This window comes from Podarcis cretensis (assembly GCF_951804945.1).
Source record: "Podarcis cretensis genome assembly, chromosome: 11".
Classification (NCBI taxonomy): Eukaryota; Metazoa; Chordata; class Lepidosauria; order Squamata; family Lacertidae; genus Podarcis; species Podarcis cretensis.
This window is the reverse complement of record NC_137180.1, coordinates 48,727,383-48,743,059: the sequence shown is the minus strand read 5'-3', so window position 1 is coordinate 48,743,059 and position 15,677 is coordinate 48,727,383. Positions and strand designations below refer to the sequence as shown.

Here is a 15,677-nt window from a genome sequence, read left to right as displayed (position 1 = left end):
TGTCCTACAGACTAGTCTACCAGGTCCATGAAAGAATTATTTTCCTCCCTTATCATAACAAGAATATTTTCTAAAAGTCTGCCTACCACATATTCTGGATGCATACTTGCCAAGGATAATCTAAAGCAATGTGGTATTTTATAGAAAACCACATAATGGAGTGGCTTGTAATGACCTCAGCCATTGTGACTAGGCTATGTGTATACATGCAGTTTGCATACACAGCATGTAAGACTTTCTGGCATCCTGTTTTCAAAACCTGAAGCTGCATTTTCCCTTGCTACCAAATCTGCATATTTTCTCAGAGCTCGTTTCTTTCACCACAATAGACAATATCTCCCCTCCTGCCAAAGAAATGCCCAAATGCTAAAGAGTAGCTATAACAGTCATTACTACAACAGCAACTTTGAGCTACGAGCACTCTTAAATTAGAATTATTGCTGCAAATGATTTGTATATGTCTTGATTGCTGTGATTACTGATTCTGTAACCATAAATGTGTATTTTTGCAAATTCATGCTAACATCAGGCGCTGCATACAATGAACTTTTCCCCTTTTTGGCTGAGTAGTTTAAATGACTTGTGTAGTTTAAATGACTTGGCTGAGTAGTTTAAATGACTTGTGTCCTTTACATACACAACATTGTCGCTGCTCAAAAAAGCAAATTGCATTCAAGAAGAATCTGAGTCCCCCTCCACTACTCTAACTAGTTCACACCATTACATGCATAAACTGCAATTCTCAACAGATTTGTCTCAAATTTGTCCACCTTGTGTCACAGTCAACATGCAGATATTCCACACCAAACTTGAGATCAGTTGGCCACATCATCTGGGTATGGTAAACAATTAGAGGTTATTGGGGGTTTGTGTGTGTGTGTGTGTGTGTGTGTGTGTGTTCAAATGGTGCCTCTAAACTTGACATGAGCCCACAGTGTGACGCGGCAGCTAAAAAAGCCAATGCAATTCTGGGCTGCATCAATAGGAGTATAGCATCTAGATCAAGGGAAGTAATAGTGCCACTGTATTCTGCTCTGGTCAGACCTCACCTGGAGTACTGTGTCCAGTTCTGGGCACCACAGTTCAAGAAGGACACTGACAAACTGGAACGTGTCCAGAGGAGGGCAACCAAAATGGTCAAAGGCCTGGAAACGATGCCTTATGAGGAATGGCTAAGGGAGCTGGGCATGTTTAGCCTGGAGAAGAGGAGGTTAAGGGGTGATATGATAGCCATGTTCAAATATATAAAAGGATGTCACATAGAGGAGGGAGAAAGGTTGTTTTCTGCTGCTCCAGAGAAGCGGACACGGAGCAATGGCTCCAAACTACAAGAAAGAAGATTCCACCTAAACATTAGGAAGAACTTCCTGACAGTAAGAGCTGTTCGACAGTGGAATTTGCTGCCAAGGAGTGTGGTGGAGTCTCCTTCTTTGGAGGTCTTTAAGCAGAGGCTTGACAACCATACGTCAGGAGTGCTCTGATGGTGTTTCCTGCTTGGCAGGGGGTTGGACTCAATGGCCCTTGTGGTCTCTTCCAACTCTATGATTCTATGATTCTAAAGCACAGGGATGGGCCCTGCAGATGGTGTTGGAGTACAACTCCCATCATTCCTAAGCATTACCCATGCTGGCTGGGGATGAAGGGAGTTGGAGTCCAGCGACATCTAGAGTGTTACTGGTTCATCATCCCTGTTCCCACAGACTTTCAATGGGTTGCACACTTCCAATTTCAATTATGACTGCTAGCGAAAAGTATTGTTTGCTAGCTTCCTAGTCTAAAATCATTCCATCTATTGGTAAATTCATGTGGCACTTTCTGATTTTGCAGTCCATTCTGATTGCTTCCTAAATCCTCCATAGTTTACCATCTTATCTGTAACGCACCAGCACCTTTGCAAATGACTTTGTCAACAAACATTGTTAAAGAAATCAGTAAATAATGCCAATGCCAGATTTTTAAAAATTGATCTTATCAGCCAATACTGTCAGTGATGCTGTCAGGGATGGTGTATAGGGAGATTTTTAATGTTTGATGTTGATGTTTTACTGTGTTTGATGTTTTGATTTGGTTCGCCAGATACTCCATTCCTTTCCCACCCATGGCCAGCCCAATACATTTTGCTGCCTGAGCCTGAGACATTCTATATACACAAAATTCTATATACAGAGGCCAACTGGGCTAGCATTTAATCTGGCTTCAACACTAACATAGCAGCACATATGAGGCTTGCCTTTGCCATGCAGAGCTATCTGTATGGTACACACACTTTGCTGATGCTTGAGCTACCTCACTCTGCCTAACAATAGAGCTGGCCCCACACCTACCCCAGTTCTGATTCAGTTTGATTATTTTCTGGACAGACACTCAGGTTGCAATCCTGTGCCCTTACCTGGGAGTGAACCTTACTGAACTTCTAAGTAGGCATATCTAGGGTTGTTTTGTCAGTGTCTTTTGGCTACTGGGCAAACTGGAAAAGGTTTGGAAAAGGGCAATCAAAATTATCACCTTCCCTGTAAGGAAAGCTTACAACATTTCAGGCTTTTTGAGTTTAGACATGATAGAGGCATACACAATTACTTCTCCGTATCCACTTTCTTCACTTCATGCATAATGTTCTTCTATAAGACTCAGGGACATGCAGTGAAGCTGAAGTATGGAAGATTCAGGGCAGACAAAATAAATTAATTCTTAACGCAGTGCATACTGCTTTGGGGGGTTTTGCTTTTGTTTTACTGTCAAGTAGTATATAAACATTATGAAATAAATAAATAAATAAATAAATAAATAAATAAAATAGTAAAACTATGACATTTGCTCTCACAAGGGGTAGTAATGGCCCCCAACATAGCTTAAACTGAGAGAAACCTTCCTCCCTCTTACCTTCCTTGACTCTGCCCATTAACTATGTTGCCATCCTCTTGACTTTTGTGCTACCTTTCCTGATCTGCAATATACATTCTTCCATTATTGCGAACAACAAAACTCTGGTTATATGTCTACTGCTATTTTAGGATTCATTCTACTGCTATTTGCTAGTTAGGTAAAGGTAAAGGGACCCCTGACCATTAGGTCCAGTCGTGGGCCGACTCTGGGGTTGCGGTACTCATCTCACTTTATTGGCCGAGGGAGCCGGCGTACAGCTTCCGGGTCATGTGGCCAGCATGACTAAGCCGCTTCTGGCGAACCAGAGCAGCGCACGGAAACGCCGTTTACCTTCCCGCCGGAGCGGTACCTATTTATCTACTTGCACTTTGACATGCTTTCGAATTGCTAGGTTGGCAGGAGCAGGGACCGAGCAATGGGAGCTCACCCCGTCACGGGGATTCAAACTGCCGACCTTCTGATCGGCAAGTCCTAGGCTCTGTGGTTTAACCCACAGTGCCACCCGCGTCCCTATTTGCTAGTTAAAAAGGTAAAGGTACCCCTGCCCGTACGGGCCAGTCTTGACAGACTCTGGGGTTGTGCGCCCATCTCACTTAAGAGGCCAGGGGCCAGCGCTGTCCAGAGACACTTCCGGGTCACGTGGCCAGTGTGACATCGCTGCTCTGGCCAGAGCCAGAGCCAGAGCCGCACACGGAAACGCCGTTTACCTTCCCGCTGGTAAGCGGTCCCTATTTATCTACTTGCACCCGGAGGTGCTTTCGAACTGCTAGGTTGGCAGGCGCTGGGACCGAGCCTTTGGCTAAAACTGTGATACTCCAGAAACAAGCACTATGATTGTTATAGATCTTTATTTTGTGAACCACACTGAGAACTACGAGTGAAAGGGTGGCATGCAAATTTAATAAATGAAATTCAGGGCAGGTAAGGCTATCTCTCCATGGCTCCTAGCCACAATGGCTATACTCTGCCTCCATGATTGAGGACAGTATGTTTCTGAATACCAGTTGCCAGAAACTGCAGAAAGGGCGAGTGCTGGTGCCTATTGGATTCCCATAAATATCTGGTTGGCCACTGTGAGAACAGGATACTTATCCAGATGAGCCATTGACCAGATCCATCAGAACTAGTCTTGTGTTCTTACATAAAGCACTCTTATATCAGTTTAGCAGTCGTGGAGAAGCCCGGGAACTGTAGTTTGTGATGAATGTTGGGAAATATAGCGCTCTTAACAAACCACAGTTCCCAAGATTCTTTGGGGGGAATCAATGACTTCTTAAGTGATATGAGAGTGCTTTAAATGTATGGTATGGATGTGACCTCAGGGAAGAAGTTTGCAGTTATAGAGGTATGCATTTTTTTTCCATGACTCAGAGAGTAAAAATAAATATGGAAATGTCTTATGAGTGGCCTGAAGGAGCCACCAGCATTCCTCTTAAACTTTGTGCAACGTCTCACTAGGCATCTTCAAACGCGCTCATTCTTTGGAAGTCTGCATCCTGGGTGCGCAGTAAATTAAAGCAAAAGAGAAACTTCGAAGCAGCTGTCCTTTCCCTGGTTACCTTTCACGCCTTCCTAAAGCGCTGAAAGTTTCGGCTGGGCTTGAATTTGCTTCGGGAGGCTTTTAAAAGAAAACGTTGACAGAACAAGCCCTGTCTTGAATGCAGCGTAACGACGAGTCACGGGAGAGGGCAGGGAGACCAAAAGGAAGAAGAGCCCTCTGTGCTTCTGTTGACTTTTCCCTTGTCCTGGTCCTGCTCACTCCTGAGAAATCGCAGACAGGTTACTCGCCCTCTGGGGCAGCTTTCACAGAGCACTGATTTCACACGCACACACAAATAAAAATACCAACACGTTTCCTGACCTCCTACAGGAAGGCTTGAAAAGAGAGCGCACACTTGCACCACATTATTATTATTATTATTATTATTATTATTAATAATAAATAATAATAATAATAATAATAATAATAATAATAATAATAATAATAATAATAATAATAATAATAATCCTAAAAGGATAGCTGCATGTATATAATGCTGCATAACGCTATCTGGAGACCCAGAAATCTCGTTTGGCAAGGCGACGAAAGAAAGAGGAGAGGCTTGCGCGCTCGCCATTCTCTCCCAGGTCCAGAGTTTGCATTTCCAAGGAAGCTGAACTGACAAAGCGTGAAAGTGGCCTAAAAGTGGGGCGGGGGGCGCACAAAGGAAAGCCACCCCGACTGCGGAGCGCGGAGGCTCATCAGTATTCGCCAGGCTCGCTTCCCAGCGCCCCTCGGCGCCGCCGCCGCCGCCTGCGCGCACACAGATTTGCCCGGCGCGGCTCCTCCCCTTTCCTTAACTTGCTGCGCTTCTAAGTTGCCTCCGGCAGAGTCCCAGCCTGCGCCCCCGGCCCACCTTCTCGCTCCCGCTTCCCCGGACAGCTTCCGACCCTCTCCTCGTGGACTCCGCTCGATCCGGAGGGAATCTCGCCTCTTGCCTCCCGCCCGCTTCGCTCGGAGTCTGGAAAGGTGAGCGCGCGCTCTCGATCTCGAATTGTAAGGTTGCAAAGGGGTCCGAAGCCCCTTTAGTGCGTTGATCTTTTGCGCGACGTGGGGCTCGAACCCGCGACCCCGAGGTTAAGAGTCTCGCTGTGCTATCCCTTCTCCAGTTGCATATGCCTTCCTCTCCCCTTGGCACCCCCCCCGGTCCTTTCCTGCCTCAGTGGATGCTGTCTTCCTTTGGGGTACTCCTTGCACCCTGGGTATCGATACGGACAGGTTAGGAGGGGGGGCTCCTGATTTGGGAGATGCGGGAGAAGAGCGACTGTTTCTTTAACAGCGTAATAACCTGTGAAGTGTTGCCTTGGAAAGGTAAGTTCCCCGAAGTTCAGTGGGACCGGTTTCCAAAAAAAGGTGTATAGGGTTGCAGCTCTGGTTAAAAAAATAAACACCTTACAAATAGTTCTGCACAGGATTTCCCCGCCCCAAAACATATCCTTCCATAACCAGCTGACAGAGGGAAACTTTAATTTGTTCTAAATAATGCAGAAATTAATATTTCAATGTGGCTGAGAGGATGAATGTTTCAGCGGGTACTTGTGAGAAACTTTATTAAAACTTCTATGGTTTGCGGTAGCTGGGAACCAGCAGCTACTAGAGATGTTAAGCAGTTGATACAATTGGAAAATCATGTTGTCTGTGCCCAGCTTCTCATCATTTCTAATCTTTTGTGAGTCAGCCTCATAACTTTTGCAGTGGGAGACGCGAACAGCTGTCTTAAATACTATGATCAAACGTGGAAGGTGAAGTTGGATTTAAGTCAAAGATTAAAAAAACAAACCAATCACGCACACCTTTAGAATCAGGTGTTTGATGTGTGGGCTGCAGTACAGCAAAATATTAGTATTTGTGAGTGTAAATGTGTAATAAGCAAGCAGTGTCCCTCTAATAGGGGTTTAAACTCTAATTTGTCCTGTTTTGAGTTGATATGCAGACTACAGGATACCTGTGGGTGGGAAAATGTCTAAGAGCAACCTTCTTAAATACAGCAGATGAATGGATTGCATGCTTTTGTTTGGTGTCATGTACAAGATAATGCAAATTACTCATATACTGTCAACAGAGAACTAAAAATGATTTGCACAAAAGCTGTGAAATTTGGCTAAAGTGTGGTATGATTTCCCCCCCCCAATAAACAATAATAAGTAATTTGATCTGAAATAGATTTTTAAAGCAACCATAAGATATCCTGACGCAACGCAGCCAAATTTAAGTCCTGTTGCATTTAGTGGGGGTGCTAAACCAGTTATTTAATCTAAGCACTGGAACTTTGAGGATGCATTGATATGCTGCTTAGCTGAGCTCCAATGAACACAGTGCAGTTCATATCTGAATAAACACGCATACCGTTGTGCCCTAAAATAGCTGGATTGTGTCCGCGCCCCTCTTCATACAAGTGACTCTATTCTGCTATGTTGTGATGTACCGGTAAATTATTCGATATTGGCTACAATGCCTTTATTTTTTTTATTATTATTATTATTAGTTTGTTTTTTAAAAAATGTTTGCATAAAAGAGTTGAAAGTTGGGTTTCTACTGCATGGTTTTGAAGGCAGTTATTGAAAACTCGGCTTTCTCAATCTCTCTCTCTCTCTCTTTTAGGATTTTTGTTGTCACTGATCAAGGAAAAGGAGTTTTCACACACACCCCTCCCCACCACAGAGATTTTAACAGCAGCAAATCTATAAAGTAGAGGCGTTGTGAGCTATAGATGACTAAAAGTAACGGTGAAGACACGAGGTCAGGCAACAGGATGGAGCGCATTCAGCAAGGAGTCCGGAAACGTACTCTCCTGGCAAAGAAGAAAGTGCAGAGCATCACAAAGGATGATGTCAAAAGTTACTTACTGAGGAATTTTTTTGTGCTCTTCACCATCATTGCTGTCATTGTCGGTGAGTAATTTTGACTGAGGCAACAAATCTTGAAAAAACATCACCTTTCTTCCCCGTTGAGAAGAACTTGCCGGCTTGGAAAGTTTTCTATCCAAACACTCTGGGTTGTTCAGGAGTTGGTGAAAGTTTCCCTGTTGATGCTCAGGTTTGCAGTTCTGACTGCAGTTGCACTGCTCCGTGTTTTAAGTCAGTAGAGCTCAAAGGGGGTTGAATCAGAAGGAAAATGGTTGAGTTATTTTACTGATTCCTTTAAAAAAAGCCCTTAATTAGAAGCAGCTTTTTATGAGCCCTTAATCCGTCTTAACAATTAAAGAAAATTGGCTACTGCCTCAGCGCAATTTCCCAAGGGTGTGTTTCTCTTACGTATTTATTTACTATATTTTTATCCTGCTTCTCAGACCTTTTCAGACAACTATTGTCTCCCCAAGCAGCTCACTTCAATAAAAAGAGAGTGAAAGAGGCCAGCCATCAGACTTGCAATCTAAAAAGGCAGGACTCAAAAGGGAAGAGGAGTAAAGGGAAAGAAAGGCAGAGGAGAGGAAATCAGTTACTTGAGGCCAGAACGAAGTGTTGAGTTATAAGCATTTGTTATACCCTGTTTGGGTCAGGCTGATCTTGCTTTGCTGGTGTTTGTGCTTAAATTCCAGTTGGTAGCTCTTAGAGCAAAGTTTCCAGTGTCTCTTAATTTTGAACAAAGTCAAGATCCAAAAATGAGAACATAACAGCCTTAATATTAAGCTATTTCCCCCCTCACAGTTAAAGAATTACAGCCACAAAGCCAAGGTCAGGAGTTTATGGTTTGTTTGGTTTTGGATTTATTTTTAGAAATCTGTGTGTTACTCATGCAATTCAGTAGCTATTAAGATATATACCTGCATAATGGTTATGCAAGGTAACCTGATTGGGTTTTGTTTACCAAGCCAATTAGGGCAATGTTTGCACTTTTTATATATTTTGAATATCTCCGGTGAGATGAAAGAAAAAAGTTGGCTTGGGAATTTTCCTTGCTGTGTTTACAATCCATCCAAATATATATATATATATATTTTTTAAAAAAACCTTCAGATAAGAATTTATAGTGGCCTGAATCCACAGAACTGTGTGGTCGCTAGTTTTACAAGGCAAGGAGACTTTGGGCTGGTAGTCCCCATTTGCCTCATGGCAAATCTCTTTTTGAAACATTAAAAAGATACAGCGTTCTCATCCACCATTCAAATGAAAAACCATTTTGATCCCACCAGGCCCGTCCAACTCCTTAGGCACGCCTAAAGTAGCTCTCTGAGCCATCGCTGTCGGGTTCCTTTTGTGAGAAAATATTTTTATAGGAAGAAAAGAATTCACGAAAGTGTGGTGTGTATGAAAATATTTGATTTATGGGGTTCTGCTTTCTGCAAACAAAAATCATTTGCACTCTGGAGAGTCGCATTCTTTATTTTGGAGAGCATCAGGTGTTGGCTATTATTAAAAGCAAGACAGAAAGGCTGTCGAATACAGCGAAAGAGGCTGACCCAGCTTGCTTCCCAAACCTCTGCAAAGATTGCACATCACGGATATATTCCTGTGGGAATTTCACAAGGATATTAATAGGGGTGTCTGGTTCGGTGAGAAGACGCACAGAATCCCAGACCACTTTCCCAAAGTTTGCACTACGTGCAGATTGTGTCCCAAGCTTTCCACCCTTTTCTTCATTACATTTTAATGGCCCAGTTGGGTGTGAACCAATGCAGTTGGGCTTCCAAGCGAAAACTTCTAGTTAATTTTAATTTTAGAAAAATTAGTACCCCCAAGGATGGGTATTGGAACTTGTTCTTTTAACTTGTTCGTGAATGACTTAAGAGTTCCACGCTGGGAATAATTAGAAAAAGGAATTTAAAATAAAACTACTGATATCATAATGTTGTTATACAAATGTATGGTGTGGCTGCACTAGGAATACTATTTATAATTCTGGTCACCTCACCGCAAAAGGGATATTGTAGAGTTGGGAAAGGTTCAGAAATGGGCAACCAAAATGGTCAAGGGGATAGGGTGACTCCCCTAGATTGCAGTGTGTGTGACGTTTTGATTTGGTTTAGAGAAAAGGCAAGTAAGAGGTGTCATGAAAGAAGTTTATAAAAAGGATGCATAACATGGAGAAAATGGGGGGGGGGGGTTATCCCATTCATAAGACTAGAAGAGGCACGTCCAACAGGTAGATCGTGATCTACCAGTAGATCACTGGACATCTTTGGTAGATCACTGGTAGATCACTGGCTCCCCTCAAACAACTTTGACCTGAACCCCACAAAAACAGGGCTTCCCCACCTAAGAAAAGCTAAACAACTTTGACCCGAACCCCGCAAAAGGGAGTAGATCACTGCCAGTTTTTAACTGTGAGTAGATTGCAGCTTCTTGGGAGTTGGCTACCCCTTCTCTAGAACATAGACCTCCAATGAGGCTGATCATTGGAAGATTCAGCACAAATAAAATGAATACTTCTTCATGTGGTGCATAGTTAAACTATGAAACTTGTTCCCACAGGAGGCCGTGGTGGCTACCAACTTAGACGGCTTTAAAAGGGTTCGGAAAATTTGTGGAGGTGACAGCTATTGATGGCTACCAGCCATGATGGTTTTTCTCTGCCTCCATGGTTGGAGACAGTAATGTCATTGAATCCCAGTTGCTGGAAACAACAGGAGTGGAGAACGTTCTTGTGTTTGGGTCCCGTTCCCTGGTTTCCCACTGGCATCTGGTTTGCTAGACTAGATGGGCCATTGGCCTGAACCTGCAGTCTCTTCTTCTTGTACCTGGGAACGTGCCTCACTGAATTCAGTGGGGCTTGAATAGACCTATGTAAGGCTATTCTGCAAATAAGGTCTACAGGATGTCACTGTTTAGGTATTGGAAATGGAACCATCAGAATCCTAATTGTTTCTATGTGGATACACCCTTCTTTAAAAAAAAATATTGGTGAGCAATTTTAAGAATTGCATTTCCCTCAGAATGCAAAGACTGTCTCACACGCCTTTCAGGAAATCTCTCTTCGGGCATTGAATAGGCTTAGATTTGCATGGTTTTAACAGATTCTCAATCTAGCACCATCATATATATATGCCCTTAGATTGGTCCCCTATAGAATCATAGACTAATGGATGGATATTATCTAACACACACACACACATTTTGTTGTGGAACTCTAAGCAATCACAAAAATTGTCTGGAAATCTATACCAACAATTATTAAGAGTGGCTACAGAATTAGGGGTGATAGCTTCAATGGGCAAAACTTTCTGCATTATAAAAAGGAACCAAAAGGACAGGTGGGTTCGCTTAAAGAAAGTCCTTTCGTGCCCAGTTCCTCTAAGGATAACTTAGATTCACCTGCTGTGCACTCCCCCCGCCCAAAAAAAGAGAGATTCTGTAAGCTCTGTATGGGGTGTGGGATGAGCCGTTGTTTTCCCCAGAACCAAGCTGCAAGCTGAACATCAGAACCAACAGCTATTTTTGTTTGGTCGCAGTAAAACAGAAAGCGACATTGTACATGTTTGAGAAACCACTGGGAATGATTTCGTATGAGCTGCTTCCTGTCTTGTCAGTCATATTGGACAGCATGGAACCTTGAATTGCAGCATTCGAAGTTTTGATGTGCAATCTTTCTAGCGTGCTAACATATTCTGAAATGTCTATTACAATTTGGAAATGAGCCTTTCTAGTGCCCCCCCCTCCAAAAAAAACCAGAATGATGTTGGTAGAATTGCAGGTCTTGGCATACAATCTCACAGAAAGACTTCTTCAAATGGTTCACTGGAGGACTTAGTTTAAGTAACTTAACTTTGCGGGGCGGGATCCATACAGTAGCAGTGCCTATACAGTGATTTAACTTTTGAATTTTGCGGAAATCTTCCTCCTCTTTAAGAAAAAGAGAGGGAGAAAGAAGACGAGAAAAAGAATGTTTCTGATACAAGGACTTATTTGTTGAATTTAATTGTGTGTTGGAATTTCTATACCGCTTAACGTTTTAAAATACATGAGCAATGTGCATTTTAAAACCTGGAATTACGGTATATGCAAAATACAAAACGGAAAAAGAGCAAAATATCTTCAACAGCATGGGCAACTATGGCAGGGAAGGCCTACATGAATAAGAAAGCTTGAAGCATAGGTCTAAAACATAGCAATGTAGACACTGGTCAGATATCCATTCTATAAAATAGTGTAATAAAGTCCAATCAGCAATATATGATAGTCTTAAGATGTTTATTTGCAGACTAATTTAGTTTGTTTCACTTGTAAAATATATAATTTTGTACCATGGACGTTTTGTAAATGGATCAACCGCGCCAATTGCAATGCAATCTTACACTGTCATCTTCTGGAATCCTATGAGTTTGGGTTTTCTCTCTCTTTCTGCATGGATATTGTCTATTTTAATCAGGAATGCATCGAGCAAGAATGGGGGACCCGCGGGCCATCAGGTGGTGTTAGACTCAGCTCCTATCAGCCTTAGATTTGTGGTCAGTGGTCAGGGATGATGGAAGTTGGAGTCCAACAGCTTCTGTAGGGTCACAGGTTCTGTAACCTTGGTGCAGAGCATTGAGAATTCCTTTCTGAAAAGGAGAACCTTTCCTACTGGTCATGATTCTTTGGGGTGAAGGGATGAAAACTGGAAAGAAGTGGTGAGGGAAAGGATGGATATTTATACTTCACAGAGGAGCGCTATTTCTAAATAGAGGGCTGAGCTTGAGTTAAGGGCACTTTGCACCGTCAGGCAAAACCAAAGAGGAGGAGGAGACCTAAAGGTTAACATCAGGATGAAAATATTTTTCTCATATAAGGAATATTTTGGTGGGTTTCATAAATGCACAGTAAAATGGAAGCAAAGATGCTGTGTGTGATGAGCAATCTGAATTGTGAGTGCCAGCAGCATGATAACTATGTAAATATTCAGCCAGGCAATCCTCATTACAGCCACTGCTAATTCATGGTGACTAGCAGGATCAGTACAGTGGTACCTCTGGTTACATACTTAATTTGTTCTGGAGGTCCGTTCTTAACCTGAAAGTGTTCTTAACCTGAAACACCACTTTAGCTAATGGGGCCTCCTGCTGCCATCGCGCCGTCGGAGCACGATTTCTGTTCTCATCCTGAAGCAAAGTTCTTAACCCGAGGTACTATTTCTGGGTTAGCGGAGTCTGTAACCTAAAGTGTATGTATCCTGAGGTACCACTGTATAGGGAAAAGTCTCATGTTCCTGTGGCTAGACCCAGCACCAAGCAGCAATGGTAGCATAGAACTTGAAGCACCTAAAGCAAGGGGCACTTCATTTTGCAGATGCTTTAAGGGATAGCAGTTCTGCTGTGATGAGGCTGTAGCTGCCACCTGTAATGATTCTTCTATCTTGTCTGGTCTAGCAGTGAACAACAGAATCATAGAATCGTAGAATTGGAAGGGACCCTGAGGATCATCTGGTCCAGCGGTTCTCAACCTGTGGGTCCCCAGATGTTGCTGGACTACAACTCCCATCATCCCTGAGCTCTGGCCCCACAGGTTGAGAAAGGCTGATCTAGTCCAACCCCTTGCAATTCTCAACTAAAGCATCCATGACAGATGGCCACCCAACCTCTGCTTAAAAAGGAAGGAGATTCCGCCACCTTCCGAGGGAGTCCCAGCCAGCATGGCAATGGTCTGGGCAGATGGGATCCAATCGCATCTAGAGAGTCACGGGTTTCTCATCTATGCTCTAGCCAAAACTTTGCCATTTTTCTCTTTCTTTGGACCAGGTAGTAATAAACTCCACCTACAATCAGTAAGAAATACCTCCTCCATTTTATAATCACTAACCTGCTGTGAGGCAAAGTGAGGCTAAGAGGCAGTGAGGGGCTCAAGGAGACCACATGAACTTTATGGCTGAACATAGATTTGGACATGGATCGCCTTGTGTGACACTTATCATCTGCACCACATTGATTCTCTAAATTTTAATGCGCCATGATTCCTATAAATACCTCCCAGATAGCCAGGTCAGTTCCGTCTCAACTTATCTAAGAGATGTTGCCTTTAGCAGCTCTTGTTTTGATTTACTGCTTGCCTCGTCTCCAACCAGCTGACCTCCAACATAGTTTATTTTTGCTTACTCTGTATGGAGAAAGCTCTGACTTCAGTGTGAGACTTAAGTTTGGCATCATGTTTTGCTCAGATTTTAGCACCTGGTTTCACTTAGGGCTTAAGGCCTCAAAAGAGCATTAGAACTGGTTACCTTTCTGGAACAATTTGCCTTAGCTCCAGTTTAACCAATTAGCACAGACTGATTGCAAGCTTAATTTAAGTAACTCCTTTCATCGTTTGTGAAAGGTTGAAAACTATTACAGCTGAACTAGAAACATCAAGTTGTACATTCAGTTAACTTAGTATAACATTGTAATCCTTTGAGTTCTGTCTCTTGTGCCTTCTTCCTTTCCCCCTTGATGTACATTACAAAGGCTCAATCCATTAAGGCTCCCCAGAACTTGTTGGACTCCTTCTCCCACCAGCCTCATTCAGCATGGTCAATGGTCAGGATTCATGGGCATTGGTCCAGTTTGGTGGGTACTTGAGGCTCCCAGGGGAAGCTGGCAATGCTGAGGTAAAGAAGAGAGAGTGTGTACAGAACCTTGGACAGCTCCAAGGGGCCCTACTAATGCAGCTACTGGAGATGATGTCCCTTGTGGGGCCAACCAGAACCTTATGTAGGCTGACCAGACCTGTCGTGTGCTAGGCTTTACCTCCCTGAAAGAGCAGGCTGTCTGGTTGAAGAGTCGTCACCTTATATTGCAGTCTATGGCTTCTGTGAGACTAGGGAGACAGATGTTCTGCAGGGGCTTTTCCTCTGAGTCAAGGTATGGTGGTAGAGATGTGTTCTCTGGGGCCCTGAATGAGGTGCTGGTGTTCTTCCCTCAAGGAAGATGCCAGAACCTTCTCCTCAACAGTCCCCACTATGCATGGCTGGGTCCCCAAGTCATTAGTTATGACAGAGTTCAAGTCCAGTAATATTTAGAGGGATGCAAGTTCCCCATCAAGAGCTTGGACTAGCTTCCTTATGAAGAAACATTTGGGATGCTTCTTAGTTTAGGGGCGGCAACTACATCACTGAAGTTTATGACATTATGAAAATTCTGGAGTGAGTTTATTTGGTGGTTTAGAGGGAGGCAAAGAGGAAGAGCCCCTGCTTATGAAATGCACCAACACTACAATATTTTCAGTACCAGCTCAAGACTTTCCTTTTCTCACAAGTATTTGATGTCACTGTCTTTTGTGCCAGCTATTTTTTTCAGATTTTGGTTTGGTTCTTTGGATGATGTTCCTAGCAGGGCATGGTTACATTTTTCTTTCCTTGTCTAGTTATTCTTCACATGGAATAACATACAGAACTGATCCCAAGATGGTGCTGTGTTGCTAAATAAGACAGATTGTTCGAGATTGGGTTTTGACAGAGAACAGCCTTGCAATAGCTATTAGCTAGGAAAGTTAGCAAGATGTTAACGATCTTTGTATTACCTACTATCTAGAGGTATACTATCCTGTTTTTGTAATATACATATGATTACTGAATGCTGGAACAAACAGTAACAGAGAACAGTCATGTTAGGTTTCCAGGGGTATCATCTTGGCTGCTGAGTGAGATGATAATTTAGCACCACCAGCAATTATTATATTATTAGTTTCCACAGAAAGCCCTTCAATTGCCCTAATAAGGAGGGAGTTGTTTTATTGCAAGCTCATGCTTATTTGTGTGATACTTGACTTCATACAGTATATTTTGATTATTTTTCATAATGAATAAGAAGAATGCAATAGTTTGCTAATAGTGGCCTGGTTCACAACCACACCGTGGGTGGTCTTCAGGGCCATGTCTTGGCTTTGCATGCTGTGGTTCCCTCTCTCATTTCCTGCTTCATGATAACTATAAATTGCCATGATGACTAATAGGGCAAACTAATGGGGTTTCTAAAATACTGCTATCTTATTGGAACTCCCAGCAATCTCCTAACCAAAGTCTACACCTTCTTAGCTCCAGAAAAACAGTAGCCTATTGGGCACTCCCAGATCATTCCCTGGGCTTTGAGCAAACTATTGTTATTATCAGAATTGGAAAGTCAGTTCAAATTGATATCCCATTCTCAAAACCAAGCTGTAGTTTGAAACCACCATAATTTTAAAAAATTGGGATGTCTTGTCAAACTGTAGTTATTGCAAACCAAAGAGGGAATTGGTGCATAAAAAGGCAGGAAAGAAAGGAGGGGGTTACACAAAAGCCTGAAGAACAGTCCGGGTAGACAAAGCTTGGTTTGGCTGCAACATCTGAACTTATCCACTGAATTGGATGTGTATGTTTATCAAAGGGAGTG

General features: G+C 42.9%; 1 protein-coding gene across 1 annotated transcript in view; it reads left to right on the top strand.

Annotated features, from left to right (window-relative positions):
* The first annotated feature begins 5,166 nt into the window (after nt 1–5,166).
* The window catches only part of SLC1A3 (solute carrier family 1 member 3), a 41,303-nt gene continuing 30,792 nt past the window's right edge, over nt 5,167–15,677 (top strand). Inside the window, exons 1-2 of the mRNA XM_079994919.1 lie at nt 5,167–5,392; nt 7,025–7,314. Of these exons, the coding sequence (XP_079851045.1) occupies nt 7,134–7,314 (181 nt within the window). The 5' untranslated portion in view covers nt 5,167–5,392; nt 7,025–7,133. The remainder of the gene's footprint in view (nt 5,393–7,024; nt 7,315–15,677) is intronic.